The sequence below is a fragment of the Acartia tonsa genome, chromosome 2 (genome assembly GCF_053477335.1).
Source record: "Acartia tonsa isolate MP-2025a chromosome 2, ASM5347733v1, whole genome shotgun sequence".
In the NCBI taxonomy this organism is placed as follows: Eukaryota; Metazoa; Arthropoda; class Copepoda; order Calanoida; family Acartiidae; genus Acartia; species Acartia tonsa.
This window is the reverse complement of record NC_137261.1, coordinates 24,850,909-24,877,158: the sequence shown is the minus strand read 5'-3', so window position 1 is coordinate 24,877,158 and position 26,250 is coordinate 24,850,909. Positions and strand designations below refer to the sequence as shown.

The window sequence follows — 26,250 nt, the reverse complement described above, 5'->3', positions numbered from 1 at the left end:
ATTTTAAGCAAATGCACAAGAAAAAGATTTGGTCAGCACATCCTTCTTTGAATTCACGAAAAATTGACAAAAAATGGTTCCCAGACATGGAAAGTTTTAAATATAGTTTTAATATAATACTTAACTTGCCCATAACTATGTATTTTAAGAGTTTTCTTTTTGAACAATTTACTCGTACATTAGTTAGCTCTAACAAACTTTTTAAATGGAATATTATTGAAAGCAATTTATGCAAATCATGCAAAGTTATAAATGACAGTGAGCATGCAATTTTTGAATGCAAGTTTGCAAAATATTTTGCTCACTGTATGGCCACATTTTTGGATAAAATATATAATAATGAATGTCCTGAATTTATCTTTCTAAAAGAAAATTTTTATTTATTTAATATTTATTATGAATGTTTTAAAGGGGATGACTTCACACAAATAACTTTACTTATACTGATAGCAAAAGATAGGGCTTTAAAAGCAAGCAAGGAAGAATGTATTATAAGATGGAATGAGGATAACTTTTTCTCACAAACTTTACTGTTAGCACAATTTACCATAAAACTACTTAATTCCATCGGATTAAATTACAGTTTAGTAACTAATTTTATAGATTTTGTTTTAGGATATAAGGACAATACAAAGTATTTTAGCTGTTAGATAACGTCTGATCTCCATTGTTAAAAAAAAAATAATATGATATTTTTAAATCAAAATATAACATTATGTTTTAACATGTATATATATAAATATGTTTATAATATGTAATATTATCATATTTAATTTGTCTATGATTTGTCTAATAAGAAGAATAAATCATTTAAAACACACTTACATTTTTAGGGCTTGATTATAGAGTTGCTTCGCTTATTACATTATACTTTGTTGTCCCAGGAATCAATTTTCAAAAAATCAGATCAATCCGATGATTTGATCACATAAAAATTTGTTGTTAAAAAAGTAAAAAAATCAACATGTTTAAAATGGACGTACGGACATTTTGGTAATGATTATAGAGTTGCTACGCTTTCTAAATCGTACCTAACTACTAAAGGAATCACCATGCAAAATTTGAAATCGATAGGACAATTCTAACATGCCTAAATTAACGGAAAAAGCTATCCGTTACGGACGGACGTACGGACGGACCGACCCTAATAATAGAAAAGCTTCGCTTTTAAAAATGTAACAATGTAATATTTAGGGATTTATTACACATCTATCTAAATATAAGTGATTTGGAATTTCTGGCATTTTATCACATTTTCATTCTTCAATAATTTGGCTCATTATATGTAAAACAAACTGTTATCTTGTTATTACTGTTCTACTTGCAGAAAAAAGAACGTTTCAGTGATGTTATTCTAAGAGACAAAAAGATCTAAGGAATGGCCTTTTTATAATCAGTGAACCGATGTAAACCGAATCGAATTAAAAGTTGCGTGGAATGATTAACAAGGTTGTAAAACTCCAAACGTAGCGATGTTTATATAAAAATATTAAGGTTCTAACAAGACGGGCGAACAAAGTGAATAAAGCTTATATTATTTACTGCTAAATTAAGTACATGTCTTTGCCTTTACAAAATAAAATGTGTTTAAAATGATTTATTCATCTTACCAAAAAAAATTATACATAATCATGATAAGTTTATATGAAACACGTATATGCATATTATCATTATTACATTATGATTTATTTTTATATTGCGAGATGGAATTCTTTTCAATTAAAAGAGTAGCTCTGCAAGTAAAAAGTTGATTATTTGTCACACTACACCAATTTTTCTTGGGAATTGAAAATATTTTGATAATTGATGACGAAATTTGTCTACTAATTTAATAACTAAAAAGCCATTCGAAACTTCTAATTAGTTTCTTTTCAACAAATTCACCTATTTTCAATAAATGGACAAAATATTTAAGATTCAATGAATATTTTAATACAAGGAAGTCAAGTCCTTTTTGATAATTTGTATTAGGTGGTTGGGGTGATATTTAAGAAAAATCCTCCAACCCCTTATATTTTTTGCCCCTGGGTTAAATATTATTTTTACTGGGGGAGGATGAGGAGGAGGTTATCTAGATATTGGTGTATGAACCATGGTACCAATGCATAAGGTGAGTTTCCGATGTATTTTTTTTTTGGGGGGGGGGGGTAGGGTTGGGGGTTGATTAAGTGATGGATAGAAATACATACAATATGATATAATATATGATATTAATATATATTATAATACATTATTAGTACAATCATAAATTTCTATAACTTTTCGGTATCATACCTGGCACCAACGAGTGGATCAGAACCCCCTCCCCCCCCCCATTTCTGAGGGTAAATGATTCTTCTAACCATTTCTTAAACTAAACTACAATAAGCTTCAAAAATAAGAATTTTTCAAAAACTTTTTTGTCTACTATCTGCTAAAGTGAACTTTTCCATCTCTCATAGAAGGAAAACATTGCAACATTTTATGATTACATAAACAGTTTACTAACCTGGACTGTACGATTTTATCCCCTTCATATTCAACTTCCCTTTACACCAATTTTGTCAAAGCAAAATTTTTGCTGGCAATTATTTCATGAATGATCGAAGGCTATATTTGATTAAATCTAAAAAGCTTCTAGTTATGATTCATGTTTTACAATCGAACAGGTATAACATGTATGACACATCTAAAATGTATGATTTTATACAAATTACTCATAATAACAATATCATCTTTAAATATATAATATGCATTTGAAATTTTGAACTGTTATTTATTGCATCGTATCATAGACAGCTTTCCGAGGATACTTAAATGAAAAAGCATAAGAATAATACCAGTTTTGTTAGTCCCGAGTGACCGAAGTCCCAGACTAACAAAATTGGTATTAGTTTTAGGATTCTTATTACAATATTCGTGGAAAATTGTCAGTAATGCGATGATATACAGGGTGGGGCACATAAATCCGGACTTTTATAAAACGGCCATAGCGTCAAAACTACTTGACCAATCAGGACGTTTAACCCTACTATAAAAACCTTAGGTAATGACCTTTCAGCACAAAAAAATATTTGGACGATTGGGGACATATACTCCAAGCTGGCCGCGAATATGTTCAACAAGGCAGATTTGAAATACGCGCTGTGGTTTAATCTTGATTCTCGACTAGGTCCCACTTAATCTGACCTCAGCCTATCTGTAGGTGTGGTACGGTTACAAAACTTGCTGGAGATACTCTTAGTTACATAAGTAAGACACTAGAAAAGACTAGAGCTCTCTATCTGAAATTGCTTGGCCGTAGTACTCCAGCAAAGTGAAACATGGCAGATTTTGAGATGTTAAAAACGTCAAAAATCGTGAAAAATTGTGAAAATTTCTCGGTTCTCGATTTCAGCGACCCATATGGAACTTCAAAACTCATTTTAGACTATAGATTGTGTTGACAATCGTAGCTGAATTGTCATGCCATTTCCAAAAAGGTAAAGAACGTTGTTCTAGCTCAACTGTGGTCAAAGGGTAGCTTGAAAGTTGGGTTAATTTGGATCCTGCGGTTACTCACGATCCTAAGGAAATGTGGCCTCCCAGCAGCCTGATCTTAATTCAATGGACTTTTGGGCCTGGTGCTACTTTGAAGCATGCACCAATAGACGTGCCCATATAACAAAGACCTCCCTCATAGCCACTTTCAAGGAGAACTTCGCCAGATTGGACAGGTACATTTTGACCTGGGCATGCTGGCGGTTGAGGAGGCGGGTAGAGGCGGTGAATGAGACTGGCGGCCATTTTTTTAAATAATCTAATAGTCATACACCTATTTTGCTTGCCAGTTTTTAAAATTCAATAAAATCTTTAAAATTGAAGATTTTATGTTCATTTGTTTAAAAATTTGAAAAAGTCCGGATTTATGTGCCCCACCCTGTACATGATTTTTAATGATGAGAAAAAGTTCTAACTCATCATATATTATATTTAGTTACAAAAAAGTAAAGTTTGCATGTGGAAATATTTGCAAAGTTGCAATTTTCCTGTTGGCTGGCCGAAGTATTTTATCAAATACAACAAACTTTACTTCAAGACAAACATATAATCCTTATACTAAAGTAACAGGATGTTTGTTTGTCTGTGTGTGTGTCTGTGTATCTGTGTGTCTGTACCGAAGGATCTCGCTAACCGCTGAACCGATCGGGTTCTCCTTAACAGGGTAGCTTCTCATAGGTCCCGGGAAGGTTTATAACTATTTTTTTGGGGGGTGGGACACTCCCAACCCCCCAAAAAATGAAAAATCCACCCCTCCAAAAAAATGAAAATTTTTTTAAAATAAAAAAAAAAATTCGCCCCCCTCAAAACTTACTTTTTCTTTTAAAATTTAAAATAAGAAATTGGGTTATTAATTTTTACTCTCTCCTCCTCAAGTGCCCCCTAGAGGCCTCTAGGGGCGTAGCATCTAGTTTCTTAATAAAGTATATAAAGGCATTTATATACTAAGACATGATTGTTAAAAAATGTGTTAGAAGGAAATTGGAAAAGGCCTCTAGAGGCTAGGGGTGAAGCCGCTAATTCAATTATATAAAGGAGTACGTTTATTAATTATTTGGTCTGACTCTGAAGATTTAAATTTTAATATGGTTAAAAAAAGTCCCAGTATGGTTTTAGGCTACCTAATTTTACTGAGGTTGTTCGAGGCTATTTCTTACCCTTGTGAATGCAGGGCCCCAAAATGATAAGAGCGCAGCCGCTAGTATAAACATATTTCTTATGTCATTTCCTTTTAAATCATTATGATTAAAAAATATATTGATTCAAACATCTTTGTGGTCCATATTTCTGTCTGATATGCACGTGTTCGGCAGTTTAAAAAATGAAACTTTAAAAAAGGAAAGAAAAGACTACAAAAATACCCAACTTCATAATAATATATTATGTTGGAATAATCATTACTCATCAACAGACTTAAGCAACACACACAGTCTAAAAGAGACTTTACTTGATATTTACAGTGATATTATGTCCTCTATTCTGAAACCTACATCTACTATGTACCGCTATTCTAATAATGCTTTGAATATTTCTGCCTCATGTTGACATAACAATAGCACCAATTCTAACAGGGTACTGAACAAAATGACATGAATTATATAAATTATTATGAAAACAAAATCACAATCCTTTCACGCTTTACTAACTATCCGGCCTTGATGTGGGTTATAATTGCTTGAATCATACTTTTTATCCATTTATCTTAGGATAATTAGAGTTTTTTTTTGGTCACATAAATTTTATTGGATAATATGTATCATGATAGGTTGATTCATCAACAAGAATGATTGTATTCTATAGTAACAAGAATACTTAAAAAGAAATGGAAAAGTAAAGTTTTGCTTATTAGATTAACAAAAGCACTTATAAACACAAAATTTGTTAAGGACAGCGTTTCGGAGCCGTTTGATTTTGGTGCGGCTCCGGCTCCGACCTAAAATCAAGAAAAACCCGACATATTTTTTCCCCATAAAAAAATATCTTTTATTTTTTACTTTTGAAGGTTTTAAAAGTTCAATTTTTAATAAAAATGGATTTGAAAAACTTAAAAAGCACATTTGCACATGACAAAACAGAGTTACTAAATTATAATTTATAAAAATCTCTTTATTTATCTAGTCCGGATCTGGAGCCGTTTTTGAACGAAAATTACGGCTCCGGCTCCAACAAAATATGGCGGCTCCACGGCTCCCGGCTCCGGCTCCAAAACACTGGTTTGGGGACCATTTTTTTGGCTAAGAAACCAAAGATCTGCTGTCATGTGTTTTTTCACGGATCTTGCGTGATAAGACAATGGACGATTAATTGTTTCTCATACCGATCATGAGATAAACAAAATTACACCATTTGAAGATGAAAATTATTGATTGAAAAAAGCTAGTTTGAATCGAACAATAAAATTTGTCTAGGATAAAAATGTTAATGTTTAATGTCAAAAACAGAATCTCAGTGTGTGTACCGAAATATCTCGCCAACAGTTAAACCGATCCAGTCCTCCTTTACAGTGTAGCTTATCATAGGTCATGGGGGAGTGTACCACCACCCCATTGGAGAAATCGCTCCTAGAATTTTTTGTTAAAACTAAAAATATAAAATAGAAGGTCGATTTCAAACTCCCACCACCACAAGTGCCCGCAGAGGCAAAAAGAGGCCTAGCCGCTATTTTTAAAAATAGTATTACATATATTACTAACACTGTGGCAATACATAGTAAAAAAAAATAATTATAAAAAAATCACAAAACAACACAAGGAATTCGCCTGTGTGTGCATAATCTAAATTTTGTAAACGTATTATTATATTAATTTATATCTAATTAGATTATTTTAATTGAATATTGGTTTTCTAAAAAATGTCAGATGGCTGGGAAAAGAGCATATTCACACTTCCCGAATACAAAAAAAAAGAAAAAATGTGTTTGTAATATCTAAGGTGGGACAAAAAAAATTGTGTAACCAAAATTATTGTTAAAAAATCTTTCAAATGTTTTTTTTAAAATAGTATATTTTGCATATAGACGTACTGATATAACTTTACTAGATGAAGAGAAGCTGCGTTATCAAGTTTTTAACAAGTTTCAAAATTAACTTATTTTTTAACTTTATAAACAAAGTTGCAAAAAAAAGTTTTCTTTTGTTTTTATGCAAAATTTTAAATTTCAAAATCTACTTTTGCCTTCTGTATAGATTTGTACTTAAAATACATTAAGAAAGGTAATACAATGTATAAATATATATATATCTATTGTATTAAAAAACTCACATTTATAGTACATTTATAAAATTGCATTTTATTTTGCATTACAAATTTTTTCATGCACAGATATGTACATTCTTTAGATGCCAAAAATAAACTAAATTGATTACATTTAGAATGAAAATTTTATAAAAAAAACTTCTGTTGAATAAAATTACTCAATTTAATTGTATATAAATACAAACAAACATTCCTCGTATTTTCATTATATTAAAACATGTTTTAAGCTCTTGCGGGGGCTTTAACCAGGCGGGTCCTATTCCTACTAGTGGAACTATGCTTGTAGAGTTTACTTGGTAAACCCAAGTATTTAACCATGCCTATCTATAATACAAAGTAGAACGATGTCTGTCCGTCTGTCTGTCTGTCCCTTAAGATCTCGGTAACCACTGAACCGATCAGATTCTACTCTTCAGGGTATCTACCTATCGGTCCTGTGGTGGTTTTAAGGTATTTTTTTGGGGGTTGGGACACCCCCAAAAATGAAAATTTACCCCCCCAAAAATTTTTTTCTTCTAGAGAACACATTAGACTATGAGCAGCACCAGTAGTAATTTTCTTGAGAACACATTAGACTAGAACACAGTAATAGTGTCTGACTGATTATGACGTATCAAAAATTAGCCAATGAGAGGCCGTTATTGACCAAAGGTAAAATTTATAGTGGCCTCTCATTGGCTAATTTTTTTTGTTACGTCATAATCAGTCAGACACTATTACTGTGTTCATTAGACTATTTTTTTACGAATTTTGCGAATTTGTTATTTAATCGAGAAAATGTTTTCCTGCTGGGTAGGTGTGAAAATTTGCGATTCGTTCTGCTGGGTAAGTAATAGAAGATGTAATTATACCTCTTGGGGCAAAGCCCCTAGAGGCTAGGGGCGAAGCCGCTAGTCCTTTTATATAAAATAGTAAGCTTTTTTTGTCTGTAGCAAAGAATGTCGCTAACCACGGAACCAAAATGGTTCTTCTTTATAGTGAAGCTTTTTACAGGACATGGGGAAGGATATCTTGACCCTCCCAAGAGAAATCACCCATAGAAAAAAAGTATCCCTCTTAAAAAATACAAACTTAAAAGAAATCAAATTAAATAGTGGGGGAGTGGGCTTGTCGAGTCCTCTCCCCCCACATTAGTGGCCCTAGAGGCTTCTAGGGGCGTAACCTAGTGGTAAATAAATAAAATGATGCACTATTAAAACTAAAACTAATTTGTAAACTGGTGAAACTTATTACCTTCTAATCCTATTACAATTACCTACATGATTAATAAGCCTACAAATTTCCACCCGCAATGATGTTCTATAACCTTCAAATATACAAAACACAAATATATTTAATTAAAAGCGTATGCTTGTTCGACTGATTTAATCCTAATTCATTGACAAGATTTGATTTTGAACCTAAATATTTTTTTCCCGCAGCTAAAGTTTTGAAAAAATGTCATTCCCTATAAATTTTTATATTCAAATAAGTAACAAGTCTTTTGATTTTCTACTTAAATATTTTTTTTAAAAATGAACGTTTATATTCTTGTTAACCAACGATGCGCGTTACTTTTGCGTAGTCATACGTCATTTTGGCGTCAGTTAAGCGTAAAATCTAACACTTTTTAAAAGCGACATTAGTCAGATATTGCGATGAAATTATGTAAAATTTGAAGTATTATAATTAGAAATAATTATGGCTATAAAAATACCCTTCCTTATAGTCAGTTTCTTGTTTTTTTTCCTATTTTTACATGAATCTAGGGTAGCTTATGAAAGAATTTTTTTTTTACTGCATACCAGTCCCTATCCCTGTTTTGAATGCATATGTATGAATGGATTGGTAACTTCCCATCTATTACAGGGATCTCGGGGATAAGACAATGGGCAATAAATTTTTGTGAGCCCCCAATTTTGTATAACAAAACCACTCGTAGCAAAGTTTTACCATTTCCTGTAATGAATAACCCAATCAAGACTTAATAAAAGTTTTCATAGTTTTAGACAAACAAAAATAGAATATGTTTTTAAAACTTAAGGGACAATTATAATTTACAGTCCAATGTCACCTTCCTCCCTGTATCTATCTATCTATCTATCTATTTTATCTATTCTTAATTCTCTCTTGCTAATTTTCTGGTAATCTAATAGAGATGTTTGCATCCATTTGTGGGTTTCATAGACAATAAATAAAATAGAATTTAATCAGGTACTATTGCGCCTTAATGCGGAAGAGGGGTGTCAAAACACCAATTTGGTCAACACCCCTTTTCACTACAATATATCCCCTGCTACACTCCCTACATAACCAAGGAAGGGGGGGGAGGGTGGTTAAAGTTAAAAATAGTTCTAATAGTCTATTCTGTTTTTTTTTACAGATGTAAAATTAATGTAAAACAGTTTTCAGAAATTGGTTTTGCTCCCTATTGGCATTGTTCACAATTGTCCGTGTTATTGCATTTGTAATCTTTGAATTCTGAATTCTATAATCTATGTTATGAAGGCAATGTACGAGGAAGAATATAAGACTCACGAGTTCCTTAATCTGGTTTCAAATAAAACAAGGACAATTATTTCCATTGCGTATGCAGAGTTGTTGCAATAATAAGATGGTATAGTTATATAGAAAGAAAAGCAACAACACAATCAACTTGAAAAAAAGAATAGTTTATGATAATGCACATTTTTGGACACCACATCTATCTAATGTAAATTAATGGTTAAAGATTCAACATTTAAGAAGGAGATTGCAGAGAATAATAAATTTATAAGCAAAACTTTATTTAATCATACATATAAAGTTGTTGATATCTTTGCTTGTATCTTACTTGTAGGCACAGTAGCTTTTTCATATTTCTAGCCATTCCGAGCGGCTCTGACCCTGCGGGGCCAATTTTTTTTTAACACTGTGTAGCAATCAGTAACATTTACCTAACCTAAAAAACCTATTAAAAACTTCTGTGAAATTACGACGAAATCCGCTACATCGTTTTCTTTCCATGATTCAAAGAAACTCTTAAAAACTAAAAATTTTTCACACAAATTAAGCAAATTAAAACTGATATACCTACAATGTACTTGTGCCACTAAAATGTAACTTACATGAAAAGTTTGAAGTCTCCCTGCTTGAGTTTGATGCCATGGGTTGCAGTAAATCTTTGTCCAGGTACATTGATCATAGGCACCTCCACCGTCTTGTCAGATCTTCTTCCCTGCAAAATAAATGAAATATAAGATAACTAGCGGCTACGCCCCTAGAGGCCTCTAGGGGCACTTGAGGAGGAGAGAGTCGAATTTAGTAATTCAATTTCTTATTTTAGATTTTAAAAGAAAAAGTAAAAAAAATTTACGTTTGATGTTTGTTTTTCGTTGAACTCTCTTTCTAAAAATGAGAAATTTTAAAAAAAATTTAATTTCTCTAGGGAGGGTGGTGGTACCCTCCCCCAAAATAGTTATAAACCTTCCAGGGACATTTGAGAATCTACCCTGTTAAGGAGAACCCGATCGGTTCAGTGGTTAGCGAGATCCTTCGCTACAAACAGACAGACAGACAAACAAACAAACAAACAGACAGACATCGTTCTACTTTGTATTATAGATAAAGATTAATAATTATCTCAATAGCATAGATCTTAAAATCAACGATAAATTGATGTAAATCCCAATGATAGTAAAAAATTACCCTTTAACCCTTTTTATACTTTGTCGAAAGAATTGTTAGAATAAATTATCCAATCATGGTTTTTAAAGTATAATGCCCCCTATCTCCTTACATATATAATTAACTCAAATGTATTTATAGCTTCTCGACTGTATATGGCGTATAGCAAGAGCGAGAAATTAGGCTGTAATACAAATAAAATGACTAATTATAAGTTGAAACCTTTTCCTCTGAATGGTACTGGCCTTTAGTCTAGACAAGCCTCTCTGTATGTTGAAATAGTCCATATACTTTATAGCAGCCGAAAATACTTCTTATTTAGACTGACTGAAAGACAAGGTAATTTTAGAGTAACTTTGCTAATTAAATGATAGTCATATAAATTTGGCTAAAAGTTAAACTTAATAAAACTTTCATTATCTGAAAATCAACATTAAATTTATAAGATTTTATTACAAGGAAACAAGAAACCGAGGACAGGGTTTCAGAATACAAAATTACAATTTATTTTTTTCAAAAATAAAACTATAATGTCATCAGAGGTGGATTCTTAAAAACAAGGGTCGCAGAAATAGTAGCCAAGATCACTTATTTTTTTTTTATAAACAATTGACGAAAAGTGTTCTAAAATCATAGAAGTGCTATTACTTAATAAACAAAATATTATTGGTGATTTATTGACCATAGCCGATTCAGCGATGATTTATTTTTTTAAGAATCCACCTCTGGTTTAAAATCAAAACATTTTTTTCTGAATGATATTCCTTTTTGTTTTGAAACTATATTTTAAATGCATATTGTATATAATACAGATATTGAAACTGCACGTATGGAAGATTTTATATCAGAATACCTCAACCAATCCAAGTTAAAATTATTGATCTAATAAAACATGAATAAAAATTTTCAACCAAATTGTGGTTTTAAACTCTAATATTATGTTGATTAAATACTTAATTTTGTTGCTAATTTAATTAAAAGGTTAAAGTAATAAAATAATAATCTGATTCAAGTTTTTATAATGTATCTTTGTCTATCTATCCGTCCGACAGTCAGTATCATTATGGGGAAAAATATTTAATTTTATTTAATGTTATTTAGGATAGACAGCTATTTCTTTGTGAAGATAAACCATACCCTAGGGCATTCATTTAATAATTTTCTCAGTCCGTCGGTGCCATGTTATAAAAGACAAATTTATTTAATTTAGAGCTAGTGATTTATAACTATTAAATAATCACATAACTCCCTTTGTTTATTCTAATTATGAATCTTATCATCCTGGTTAAATATTAAATATTCAAACCTAAAGACAGGATAGTCTAATATCAAAGGGCCAAGTTCAAGAAATAAAGGATAGAAATTAAATTTCAAAGTAAATTTTGTATTTTTCTCCTAGACAATTACAAGGATTTGTATAAGTAACCTGTAACAAAATTTGTGATATTAAAGAAGTCTAGAATATAAAATGTAAATGGCATATTGATTCTTGAATCAAGCAAGTATTATTTTCTCTTTATTTAGACAAAATGTTTTTATTCATTTGTGTAAATTTATAAAAGTAAATTGGGATATAGTCCCTTTCGTGGCAACGCCCCTTAAGGGGCGAGTCGTCGTATTTTTAAAAGGCTTTTAATAGGTTATTTTATGGTAGGTTAGGTTAAAATCGGTAAGGTGATTGTCCCGCAGGGTTAGGCAATTGGCCACTCAGGGTCAGAGCTCCACGCAGGGGCTAGAAATAGGCGAAAATGGGCGTTGCCACGAAAGGGACTATACCCGTGAATTGAATTAAAAATTAGGTTGAAATTAATTTTCAGTTGTAATAGAATAGCAAGAAAGTTAAAACTAAAACTTATTTTCTATGAATTAAATTCTTAAGTGTTAAAAATCATTATAACCATCAAAAAAGAACTAGGGGTGGGTTACTTAAATTTCTGTCTGCCATGTTCTTCAAGTTAAAATTTCGACTAATATTCCCTGTCCCAAAAGAAGCAGAAGGTATTAAGTTCGTTTCCTAGAAAATGAAATCTCATGTTGTTTTCAATGTTGGCAGACAAAAGTTTTGTTAGGATTTGTACAGATATATATAAAAATTTGCCTTAACATAAAAAATAATGGATCATGGAAAGAAAACGAGGTAGCGGGTTTCGTCATATTTTTACAGTAGATTTTCTACTATTTCTAGCCCCTTCGTGAAGTTCTAACTCTGCGGGGCAATCATTTACATTTACCTAACCCAACCTAAAATAAACTATCAAAAGCTACTGTGAAAATACGACAAGACCTGCTACTTTGTTTTCTTTCCATGATCCAAAATAACTGCTTTGTCAGACGCGAGTCACCAATTGCAATGCAATATAGATCTTATCCAAATATAATTTGGTAGTTTTTAAATTAACACTAGGGCCTTCAAACTTTCTAAACCAATTATATTTTAAAGTAAAGGGGTAGTTTCACGAAATGCATTTGAACTTAATTTAGTGAACCGCATATTTTTTCCTAGTAAATGGGTTAAACTACATTTTTATAGCATATATTTGAAATAAATTCAATTTTCTACCACGCAGTTTTTAAAATATCAAGACTTGAAAATTGTCTTTTTGTGATGTATGCAATTTAAAAAGACGATTTTCAAGTCTTGATATTTTAAAAACTACGTGGTATAAAATTAAAATTCTTACAAATATATGCCATATAAATGTAGTTTAACCATTTAACCAGGATAAAATATGCGGTTCACTAAATTAAGTTCAAATGCATTTCGTGAAACTACCCCTTTAATATAAACAATCAAATTTGTAAAAACCTTTATAAAAAACTGTATAAATCTTACAAATGATTATTGTCTATAATTTTATAGTTTTTTAATTGTACTGGCCAAGACCTTGCTATTTATTTTTCTTAAAAGGCACGACAGTTTTGTAATCTATAATACAAAGTAGAACGATGTCTTTCCGTCCGTCTGATGCTTATATGATTTCAGTAACCGCTGAACCAATTGGGCTCTACTATACAAGGAATATAGATACTGGTCTTCCAATGGTTTAAGCCTATTTTGTTGGATGATTGAAAAAATAGAAAATTATATTTATATTTCTAAATTGTTTTTCTGTATACTGAGGAATGCTATAATAGATACCAACAAAGAAAATATTATGGAACATTATGAATTTAGTCTTGAAATATTTTTTTTAATGTATAAAAGCTAAACTTGCGGAGTTTCTGTTAACTGGAATGTGAAGCATATGGTAGGCAAATTAAATGGGCAGCACAACGCTCAAACACTATTATAACAAGAATAACAATAATCAATAGTTGTGCAGCTTTAATAAATTTTGTAACATTTTTAAATTTCTAGCTTTTTGATTGTAATTTTAGCATTGGAGACATACTTTGATTATGAAATCATGTATGAATCTTAGTTTCCTTTATTTTGATACTTTTTATCAAAAAGTTTCACATCTAGTGGAAATAGTCGTCCTAGGTAACATTCTATTTAAAAATTTAAAGAATTTCTAACAATTTATCTTAAATCTATATTTATTGTTTTATTTTCTGTCAGATGCTATGTTCTGCTTTTTTAATTATATCTTTTACTTGAAAAATAGGCAGGATGTCTGTTAACACATATACATTTTAAGGTGTGCTTTTAAAAGAACCATTTTTAGTAATTAAATGGTTTTATCCCATTTTCACTTTGTAGCCAATGCCTTTTCATGTATTTATCAAAACCTCTGTTATATCACAAAAATCATACACAATATATTATATACAAAAATCATGTGTATTCATTAAAAGAGGCTTTACCTTACCCATCACCTATTTTCTATCCTTGACATCATATTTGAATGTCAACAAAGGCTCGTGGTTTAACAGGGTAATATGAAATCAAATGAAGACGAAGAAAGTCCTTGAAAAAATCAGCATGTTACGTCATAAAAACGAGGGAATATTCATCTCTTTTTTAGGATTTTTCTTTCTCACACCTCCTCTCCTCATCGCTCATTTTTATGGTGTCATTGAGGGACTTTCTTCGTCTTCAATCAAATCAATTTAAAATTTATTTGATGTAGTTTTTGTTTCTATGCTTTTCCACACACACATACACACATGTATATTTTGATAATCTGACTAATATTTAAACCTAGTTTGCTCCGATGAACAAGTTCGCAATTTTTTTGCACAAGAAAATATTCAATTTGCAAGAAAGTTTGTTTGCAAAGACAAATACTCGTATCAGGGGCATACAAACACTCCACTATGGTATTTTGGTTTTAAAAAGTTTAGGTTGATTCAGAACATGCAAAGTAGCGCATAGTTATTACATACAAGGTGTTTAAAAAAAACTGCGTTTTCCAGTTTTGGGAATCAACCAGAAGAAGCATGAAAATTATAGGTCCATATTCTCTGTAAAAATGTATTGTACATAACATTTACTTAAGGTATTTTTCGATATCTCTAAAAATGCGGCTGTACTGATAGGTACATGTAGGGTAAAAATGCCTGATGGATAACAATTATAATCAAATAACTCATTTATTTTGCAACATATGTGTTGAAAAGTACAATATTAAAATAATAAAAGGTTAAATCAATGTCCCCATTTAAGATTTTTTCATATTTTCTTTTTTTGACTACATGCAAAGAGCTTTTTAGGTTCTTCAGAATTTAGTTTTTTCTATTTCTCTATGGAAAAGTAATTTTTAGTAATGAATATATATCTTATAATACTGTGCTTATTAAAGAATAAAACAAGAAACTTTTTATTTCATTTCAATATCTTTAAAAAGAAGCAAGTTATCTTGATTTAAAATTTTAGATTAAAAGGCTGTTCTTTAATTACTTGTTATGAGTTAATATGTCATGTTTAAATCAAAAGGGATTATGAGATTAAAGGGGGAGGAGTTAGGAAATAACATGATAATTTTTAATACACATTTAATCACATTTATTCATAATTAAAGCAAGAATAAAGTTAATCATTTGTCCTGTGATTGCACTGTGATTTATTTTAGTATTATATATAGTACTAGCGGCTACGCCCCTAGAGGCCTCTAGGGGGCACTTGAGGAGGGGGGAGTCGAATTTGATAACACAATTTCTTATTTTGGATTTTAAAAGAAAATTTTTAAAAAATATTTTGGGGGGTTGAAATTTTTTTTTTTTGGAGGGGGGGTGCCCCCATCATCATCTTTAATTTTAGTTAAAAAACAAAAAAAAAATTTTTTTTGGGGGGGAGGGGTATTTTTCATTTTTGGGGGGGTTGGGAGTGTCCCACCCCCTAAGAAAATAGTTATAAACCTTCTCGGGACTTATGAGAAGCTACCCTGTTAAGGAGAACCCGATCGGTTCAGCGGTTAGCGAGATCCTTCGGTACAGACACACAGACACACAGACAAACATCCTGTTAGTTAAGTATAAGTATTATTAATTCTAGAAATCATATATACACAAATAAACTTAAAACTTATAATCATAAACAAAAGTAACATAATCAAACTAAGAAAAATCAATATAGGCTTAAAATTAGATCTATAAAATAGATGGTTTTCCACGGAAAGAATATTAAAAAATTCGAAGAATTATTTCACTTATTGAAATAGGACAGCCCCATTCCATCAGACATACAGTCATTAATTGTGGAAAATTCTTTCACAAACGCAAACTAGCACAAATTCCTTTTACTTCAACCATTTTTAAAACTTTTAATTCTTAATGAGAATAAAAACAAAATGGCCTATTTTAAGAGAATTTTAAATTATGTGAAGAAAATATACATATATGTAAAAAAAATGCAGAATTTTTTTTATGTATGGAGTAGGTATGTTTGTCAATTAGGGTTCTTTAAATGACTGGACCGATCGGTTTACAATAAGCTTAGTGGGGTATAGTCCCTTTCGTAACATCGCACCTTATGGGGCGATTTTTCGTATTTTTCACAGTAGCTTTTCTCCTATTTCTAGCCCCTGCGGGGCCAATTACCTAACCCTGTAGGGCAATCACCTAACCCAATATAACCTAACCTAAACTAAAATAACCTTTAAAAAGCCATTTTAAAAATACGACGAATCGCCCCTTATGTTATTATAGGGTAGGTTCTAGGCTATTTGGAGGAGGTATGTATGAAATTGAACTTACCAGAGTGGCTCTTCCAAGTCTGCCAATCCTGCTAGCAAATCCCTCCACAGGTGTCCGCAGGTTCATCAAGGATAAACAGGCCAGGCTGCTGGATACCATACCTGCAAATAGATTTTGATCAAGAAAAAAAACAAGAGAAAAGGGTTAATCTTTTTTTATTTTCTAGCGGTTACGTCCCTTGAGGCCTCTAGGGGAACTTGAGGAAGGATGAGTTGAATTCGATAACCCAATTTTTTATTTTAGATTTTACCAAAAGTAAGAATTTTTTGGGGGGGTTGAGGGGTTATTTTTTTCTAATGGCAATTTATCTTTTGAGATTGGTGGTACCTTCCCATAAAATAGTTATAAACCTAGACATGACCTATGAGAAGCTACCCTGTAAAGGAGGACCATATAGGTCCAGTAGCTAGCGAGACCCTTCGTACTGATAGACAGACATCCTGTTAAGTATTTAGTTCTTCATGCGTTTTTACGTCAATAGAATCTCCTAACCTTTATATACAACAATGCTTATTTTTTCTCGTTTTAACAAAGAATAGCAGCTTATTAATAGTTTTTTTTTCGATCAAGGGTGTATATCATATGATTTTCTGGGTTAAAACGCACTTTTTGATCAGCAAGAACTTGCAACAAACAATCAAAAATATAATTTCAAGGTGTTGCAAAATAATAAATTCAATAATCTTCAAAATATTTCCCTTCTTGCCTTAATGCTAATTCCAATCAGAAACCTAAAACACACACACACATATTCGCACACCCACAAACACATACGCACACACACACTCACACAAACAAACACATTTATTACACACAAATACCTAAATGCAGATAAAGACTCAAATACACAGACACTCAAACACTTATATATTCACCAGCCCTTCCCAAAATTTAGATAAACAAAGTCTTATAAAATCTTTTAAAACCCTAATTTACAGTCCAAGTTATTATACATCCTATTAGATAAAATAGGAAACAACATATATTCTGTACCAGGCTAGTATACACATATTCTGTACCGGGCTACTATACAACACATATTCTGTACCAGGCTAGTATACACACATATTCTGTACCAGGCTAGTATACACACATATTCTGTACCAGGCTAGTATACAACACATATTCTCTACCAGGCTAGTATACACACATATTCTGTACCAGGCTAGTATACACACATATTCTGTACCAGGCTACTATACAACACATATTCTGTACCAGGCTAGTATACAACACATAGTTCCTTTAATTGTGGTGAGATTTGGTTTGTGGATGCATTTGCTCATGTTCAAGAATCTTAGGTCAATACTTAAAAATATTATATAATAGGAAAATATGTAGTAAAACGGGATGGAGTTCTTAATCCGTCCGACAGGAGGGGGGGGGGGGGGGGGGCGGGGAGGGTGCGAAAATGTCATTTTTTCTAAACTATTACAATGCGTTTACGAGACGTTAAACTTCCGTCAATTAACAATTTTCGGTTTTAAAAGAATGCCGATTTATTTTTAAAAATTGAGCTCTGAAGGGATTAGGATTCTACATATTCCACCATCATATGTTAGCTTACGTTCCTGCTATTGATGGCAGGCCAGGAAACAAGTTCTCTACAAGTATTAGCCTGTCTAAATTGTGATGGTATTCCATAATCAACTATGTTTAATTTGCTAATAATTCTAGATATTTAACTTTTTTTAGGCTATCTTAAATTTTTGCTTTTGGTTTATAAATATGTATTATGTATATTACAAAAGAACAATCTCAAATGTTTTTTTTATAAAGATGGTATACAAGCTCTTATGATTTGTAAGTCTGTAATGCACAATTTTCACTCCACTTTACTATCTTTTATTTGCTTAATATCTTTTGTAAAAATTTTAATATGGGTAAAGTATGAACACTCTCCTTGATTAAACCTTGCATCTATAGATATTATACAAAATTGACACAAAAGTTTTGAAATTTTTTAATGTCAATCAATTAACACTTGTATAGTGTCAGAACTGAATAATCAGAATGTATAAGAGTCGAAGCAAAATTTTAAGTAAATTTGTTGAAAAACAGCTTGATACAGAATAATGTTTATGGATATACTTACATTTACAGGACTTGATTATAGAGTTGCTTCGCTTATAATGTTGTACTTTGATGTCACAGGAATCAGTATACCAAAAATCAGATCAATTGGATAATAAGATCACATAAAAATGTGTTGTTAAAAAAGTAAAAAAAATCAACATGTTTAAAATGGACGTACGGACATTCTGGTAATGATTTTAGAGTTGCTACGCATAATAAATCGTAGCTAACTACTACAGGAATCGCCATGCAAAGTTTGAAATTGATAGGACAATTCCAACATGCCTAAATTAACGAAAAAAGCTATCCGTCACGGATGGTTCGACCCTAATTATAGAAAAGCTTCGCTTTTAAAAAGCATTGCTATACTTTTTAATGTTCTAGAATACTTGATTTAACTTTAAGGTTTATAGACAATACTTTATTACATTTAACTGTTTTGTGCTATTCAATCTCTTTGCTTCGCTAAATATGAACATATTTGTCCTTGATTAAGAGATCTTTATAAATAACTTTAACTTGTAATTACATTTTTTGTTTGAAAAAAACTATTTCTTACAGCATGCAAATTTAAATTAACATGTAAATAAATTGATTGTGTTAAATATATTTTTCTATGTATATTCTGTGTATAAATAAAGAACGATATCTAGAAAGTACCTAACCTTTAAAGAACGTAAAAAAAATTTTAAAAAGAAAACTCAGAGGAGAAAATATACTAGTGTTCCTTTCCAATCGCTTTAGAGAGAAATAAAATAAAATTAACCCTTGAAGACGTCACAGACTTACAAAATAATAAAATGACTTGTGTATTAGCTTTGCTTAACACTTTTTATAGTGCCAATAAAAAATTACGTCATACTGGCCTGCCATTGGTAATTTAGTCTGTGTAATTGTATTGACCTATCATTCGTCATTTGTATTGTATGACGTCATATTTTTTATTGGCACTACAAGATCTTTGCAATGATTCTATGCAAATAACTTACCTATCCAAAGCATTGATGCTAGCCATATCCGTGACATTGTAATTTTATTATGTCAAATAATATTCAATGATTCTGAAAATAAAAAGTTTATCTCAAATTGGCATTTAATCCTATTGTGTGTTTTTTAACCATAATTCTAGCGGCCACAGGAGTCATCCTAAATCCAGGTACCTTTTTTTTCTCTAATCACAAAGTAACATTTAAAATTGAAAACATTGTTTTTAAAGCGGTTCCCCTGCAGCTGAACAAAAACTTTATTGTTGCTTTCAGCGGCCGTGTTTCGCAGCGGCAGCTTCAGATTATACAATATCTGTTCGACTGCAGACTGCTAGCTCACTGATTGATTCGTAATAGTTAACGCGAGAGCAGAGTCAAATTGTATAAAAACTTCTTATTTTTGTAAAATACAGTACAGGAAAAATAAATAAAATATAAAAACTTTATCAAAGTGTATTGTGGTACTTTTTTGGCAGTTAAGCACAAAAAAACTGTCATAAATAAAGGATTAGGACAGTTAACAATAAATCTATTTTCTTACCCCTTAATCTACCTTTATTATATTGGTCAATTGTCTAAAACTCTTGAACACAGTAGTGTCTGACTGATTATGACGTAACAAAAAAAATTAGTCAATGAGAGGCCACTATAAATTTTACCATTGGTCAATAGCGGCCTCTCATTGGATAATTTTTTTTGTTACGTCATAATCAGTCAGACACTATTACTGTGTTCAAAACTCTTTTCTTAGCGAACAATAACCAAAATTTCTGTACTAAGGCACAAATTAAATTTCAAAAGAAGAGGAGGGGGTATTGTACAATCTCTGTTTCCCTGATGTTTTGTAGATAAATTTATTGTTAGATGCAACGATAAGCTCATTTCGCAATAGTGATATATTTATACAAATAAACAAGTTAAAAAATAACCATAATTAGAGTAGCGTTACTATTTAGAAAACTTTTTGGGAGCATAGATACATATTTCATTCTATTATCATCACCTAACACTGGTCATGTTAAAACTTGTTGTGACCAAATCTTATAAAATGACAGTCATTAAAGAATTATAAATTGCCAATAGATTAAAGTATAAGAATAGAGGAGGCATGAGCTATACGTAACTCCGCCAACAGGGTGGTGACCCTGTTCCGATTTTATATTGAGTCTTTGAAATCAGAGAATAGCGTCGGAAATATGATCTGTACAATGTTATTTGTTGGCTCAACACCTTTGGAAACTTTTAATGAATTATGATTGGTTGGTTTATTAAGTTGAATGTATAAACATTTCAACCACTAATTGTAATTTACAGAATGGGTAATTCTGTGTGTCATCATTAGGAATGTGTAACACTTTATCGGCCATTGTCTTATCCCTTTAGATTCCTGCAGATATAAAGTGGCTTCGCTACTAAAAAGCTGAAATATGGGGGCGATTAAAGTTAATTCTTTTAAAAACGAGATGCATATATATTTTAGAATTAGTTTGATTTACATACTTGCATTTGTTTTAATTTTCTTTCATTAGAATTTCAATTTCTTATATAATCGAATTAGATACACAGAAATTTAGGAAAAGATAAATATTTCTATTTACAATAATTTTAACCTTCTTATATTTATACTAGCGGCTTCTCTCCTAGCCTCTAGGGGCTTTGTCCCAAGAGGTTTTTTTTGAGGGGGGGGGGTTAGTCGCCCCACTATTTTAATTTTTGTTTAAAATTTTTTTTTTTTTTGGGGGGGGGGAGTTGTGGGTGTCCCACCCCCCAAGAAAATAGTTACAAACCTTCCTGGGACCTATGAGAAGCTACCATGTAAAGGAGAACCCGATCGGTTTAGTGGTTAGCGAGATCCTTCGCTACAAACAAACAGACAAGACAAACAAACATCGTTCTACTTTGTATTATAGATACTAGCGGCTTCGCTCCTAGCCTCTAGGGGCTTTTGCCCAAGAGGTTTGATCAACCTAATTTTTCGTATTTTAGATTTAAAAAGAAAAAGTAAAAAAAAATTTTTTTCTTTGGGGGTGGGGATTATTTTTCATTTTTTGGGGGGGTTGGGGGTGTTCCACCCCCCCATGAAAATAGCTTAAAACCATCACAGGACCAGTAGGTATATTCCCTGAAGAGTAAAGCCCAATCGGTTCAGTGGTCACTGAGATCTTAAGCTTCAGACGGACAGACAGACGGACAGACGGACAGACGGACAGACAGACATCGTTCTACTTTGTATTATAGATAAATAAAGGTTTTATTTTTATATTTTTTAAGGTTGATATCTTACCAGGAAGGGAGTGGACATTGGATTAAAAACCATAAAGGTTTCAAAATTTGGCATTATCCTCTTTCTAAAATTTTCTAAGAGGATATTACCCAAAATTTTGTTTCAAAATGTTCACTCATTGGTTGACTTAAAAATTCATCAATTCATAATAATTCTTTGGTAAATTTTTCAATGTCCAAACTTTTTATTCTATATACAGATGGGGTAATTTTGTTGATCTTAATGGTTGTTTACACCAATCTATCATCCATTGTCTTATGCCTTAAGATCCCTGGATGTTACCAACAATTGTGGCGGTTTGCTGCACCATTAATATGCAACTGGCATGTTGTTTTATTTTAGCAAACAGCGTTTATGCCAATTTTTCAACACATAGAAATTGCAGCTATTGAAGAAAAGTTTTAGAAAATTATTTCTCGTATTCATTCGAATCCGGTGGATAGGAACCGGTTCTCATCCATACGAAAAAACTATGTCTAGCATCGTATTATATCCAGCTTTCTACGAATATAAAAATGTACAATCATAAGATTAAAACCAGTTGTACATAATTGTACATTCTATATCCGCGGAAAGCCGTTTATAATACGATGCGAGAAATAACTATTTCCAGTATGGCTTCAAAAACGATAAATATACTCTGGATTAGAACCGGTTCTCAATCTTAAAAATATTATGGATAGTTTTAAACTTATCATTTTCATATCCGTGGAAATCTGTCGATAATACTTTGCGATAAATATCTATTTAAATGATATTGCGAAAAAAACGTTAAACTTTGGCGTTTATTCTTCGATTATTTAGTAAAATACTCGTTCCTGTTTTTTGGTTTCTGTCAATAACAAGAATTTTAAGAATAATATATTATTTTCTCTTTTCTTTTATTGCCAAATGCACACTTTATGTATTCTAATTCATTTTAAAGTTTGTAAATAAGTTTAACTTTATTTTTTATTCATGCTTTTTGTTGCATTAAGTACATGTCATTTATGTACTTTACTAAATACAGAAGGTGTATATTATTTTAATATAAATTTAATGAAAATTCCAGAAGGAGTGAGGGAGTGGTATAATCCCCCCCCCCCAAAAAAAACAAATTAATGATAAAAGAGTCTGGATTTTATAGATATTAACCTCCTTGTTTAATTTGTATTCAATTTTACAAGAAGCAAAATAATATCTAGTGCCATACTTTCCAATTTTAGTTTAACATCTAAATTAGGGTTTACACATGAAATATATATAATTGATCGAAAGGGATTTTGTATTCGAATAAAATAAATTTTCTGGTTAATAAAAATTCTTATAATGTTTGTTTTGTTGGCTATTAGGAACTTTATAAAATTCTACATGACTATGAAGCTGTTTACAATGCCTCTAAAACTGACGTCATACTGGCCTACTATTGGCCATTTAAAAGGTATTCTGGCCTACCATTTGTAATTTAGTCTGTGCATTGGCCCATCATTTGACATTTGTATTGTATGACGTCATTGTTTTATAGGCACTATAAAGACTCAAAGAGCTTCCTATTACATTATATACAGCTATAACAAGAGTTAATTTATTGATATAAGACAATGCCCATGCTTAACATGGCGTCAAAATTTTCCCTGTTAGTCCTGTGATATTTGATGTGATAGACAGTTTTATGAGAATATCAATTATTAATTCACACACGGACATATAGAGATAAACATTCGTAATATTTACTTGGTGAATCATAATACAATTTTAATAGTCAGTTTTAGTTTGAGGGGCACTTGAGGTACCCCCCACCCCTAGTTTTTTATTCTAGTTTTAAAAAGAAAATGTTGTACCCTCCCCAAAATAGTTATAAACCTTACCAGGACATATGAGAAGCTACGTTGTAAAGGAGAACTAAATCTGTTTAGTGTTTAGCGATATCCTACGGTACGAACGATCAATTATAGCTATTGTTAATTTGTGTAAACAATTTTTATTAAAGGGAGGAGTAGGTGAAATCCGTAAAGGTGTGAGTTTTTAGGCTTAAAAATAGTAGTAGAACGGTAATATTCAATAAATATGTGTATTTCTTACTGAAAAGAGCTACAGACAAAATTTTTAAAAAAAGTTAATTTAAATTTTTGTCGTTCTACTACTGTTTTTAACTTAAAACTCACGGATTTTTAGCGCAACCTACTCCTTCCTTTTAATGTTTTTAGAATAAAAGTCTATGTTCTTTAAAATTCACATGAAATGATGAACTTCTTCACTAAACTACTAAAATTGGTATTAAGCAACTATGTAGTGGGGAGTTGGAGTAGAGTTCAGTTTTTTTAAGCTAACTGACGATTTTTTGAGGGTGGTTCATTGTTTTCTACTGGTTATTTCTCTTAGGAAGGTTGAAGAGATAAACCAATGGTCGATAAATGTATGTTCATCCCCTAAACGATGATAAACTTATTTACCACTAGTGGAAATAAAAAAATTTAAATTCTAAAAGGTTCAACAAGGTACTCTAAGTTTTTAAGCAAATGAATGAGATAATTTATTTATATAAATTTGGATACCAACATATTTTACAGTCCAGTGTTATATCCCTTCCTGGCAAATATAAAATTATTCAATATTAGTTTTATGATAATTAATTTTAGAAATGAGCAACTCTTTTTATAACCATTATTTTAAATTTATTTTGATTACGGCCGTATTTTCGTAAAAGCCTCAATTACAAAAGATATAAAATCAAAAGTTAATATCAAAATGTTCGCACAAGTAAAGAGTAATTCACTGAAATGCCACATGTCTATATGTGTGTATATGTAATATGTCGACCACATGAGAGAAAATTATGAACTGACAGATACCCTCGCTGTTTCTCCTCTCAATTTTACCGGATGGTTCCTATTGTCCCTGATTTTCTGTAGTAACACACATCAATATGAGACTTGATCCAGCAAATTATTATTGTGATTTCATAGTAGAATGAATTTTAGGAACGGAAGTCGTCGGTAAATTTGGATGGTTCCAGATGGCTGCAATACAGCGAGATTAAAGGGACTGTCAGTGATTTAAGTTTATCTGTTAAACATAGCAGCTATGTAATGACCTATTAAGACATTAAAAGTTTATTACCCAATAAGTAAGGGTCCGTATGTCAGTATGTACCACAAAATATACTATAGTTAGAAACAAAAGTCCAGGGATCGGAAGCCTCACGTAAGCCGCGCATAAGCCTCAGTTTTAAACCTGCTTGTGAGCAGAAAAAAAAAATTTAAGAAAGAAGGATTGTCTGCTAAAGAGCCGTTTTATACATCCAGCTGAATTTTATAGTGATAAAATCACGATTTCACTGAGGCTTACACGCGGCTTACGTGAGGCTTCCGATCCCTGAACAAAACCTATTTTTTATTTTCTCATTTTTTTCGTGGAATGCAATTGAATCTATTTTTTAAAACTCGAAAAAATTGTCAAAGAGAAAACTTCGATAGTTCATGTAGCAATGCTAATCTATAAGTTAAATGATGTTTTACCTATTTGTTTAATTTGTGGTATGGATTTTAATGCAGTAGTGAAGCAGTAAAAATATATTTCATCGAAATTAAATGGAGTTCTATTTTTTTGTTAAAACGTAAGTGTAGCTTCTTTACAGCTCAATAATGATAAGGTTTATATATTTAGATTAAAACTGCATGAAGTTAGTGTAGCTATAATTGTTTTGTTCATTTTGATTTATGTTTTCATTTTTGCAAAGATAGGTAATTTACCAGTTTGCATTAGATACATTAACCTTTTCTTTTAAAAATCAATTAACAAGAAAAGAAATTTAAGAAAAAAGGTTTTTCCTTTTAAACCAAAGACTGCCTATACATACATAACAACACATTTAATATTAGAATATTAATGTTTAAATATTAGAATATGTTTTTTATCTTTTATACTGATTAGGGTTTTAAGTTTGTATTTCCAGATCTCTAAAAATATTAAGGAAGGGAGGGCTGTTCATAACACAAGTGCCCAATGTTTTAAAATAACGTTTTCTTTGTCTTTGTCTTTACAACTTTTGGTACTTCTATTGAATTTTTAATGGTTGGTTCATTACCTTGAGTGTCCAAAAGTTTTAACCAATTCTAGTAATCTACAGAAGGGGTAATTATGTGTATCATCATTGGGGATGTACATCAGTTTATCAACTGTCTTATCCCTTTAGATCCCTGAGAAATATCTCACGGTCGAATTTACTGATCGTCCAATATGTATCAGGGAAGCTTTGTATTGGCCAAGGAAAGGTTCTAGGTTATCTAGGTGGTAACGACATCCACTGGTTATTTTTTGTGGTGGGGTAATTATTTTAGGTCATAGGACACCTGAAAATACCTAAAG

General features: G+C 31.4%; 1 protein-coding gene across 1 annotated transcript in view; it reads right to left on the bottom strand.

Annotated features, from left to right (window-relative positions):
• The window catches only part of LOC145312758 (uncharacterized), a 29,758-nt gene extending 10,062 nt beyond the window's left edge, over positions 1-19,696 (bottom strand). Inside the window, exons 1-3 of the mRNA XM_080152003.1 lie at positions 19,623-19,696; positions 16,558-16,658; positions 9,861-9,970 (exon numbers count right to left, since the gene is read on the bottom strand). Coding sequence (XP_080008129.1) covers positions 9,861-9,970; positions 16,558-16,658; positions 19,623-19,659 — 248 coding nt within the window. The 5' untranslated portion in view covers positions 19,660-19,696. The remainder of the gene's footprint in view (positions 1-9,860; positions 9,971-16,557; positions 16,659-19,622) is intronic.
• Positions 19,697-26,250: the final 6,554 nt, after the last annotated feature.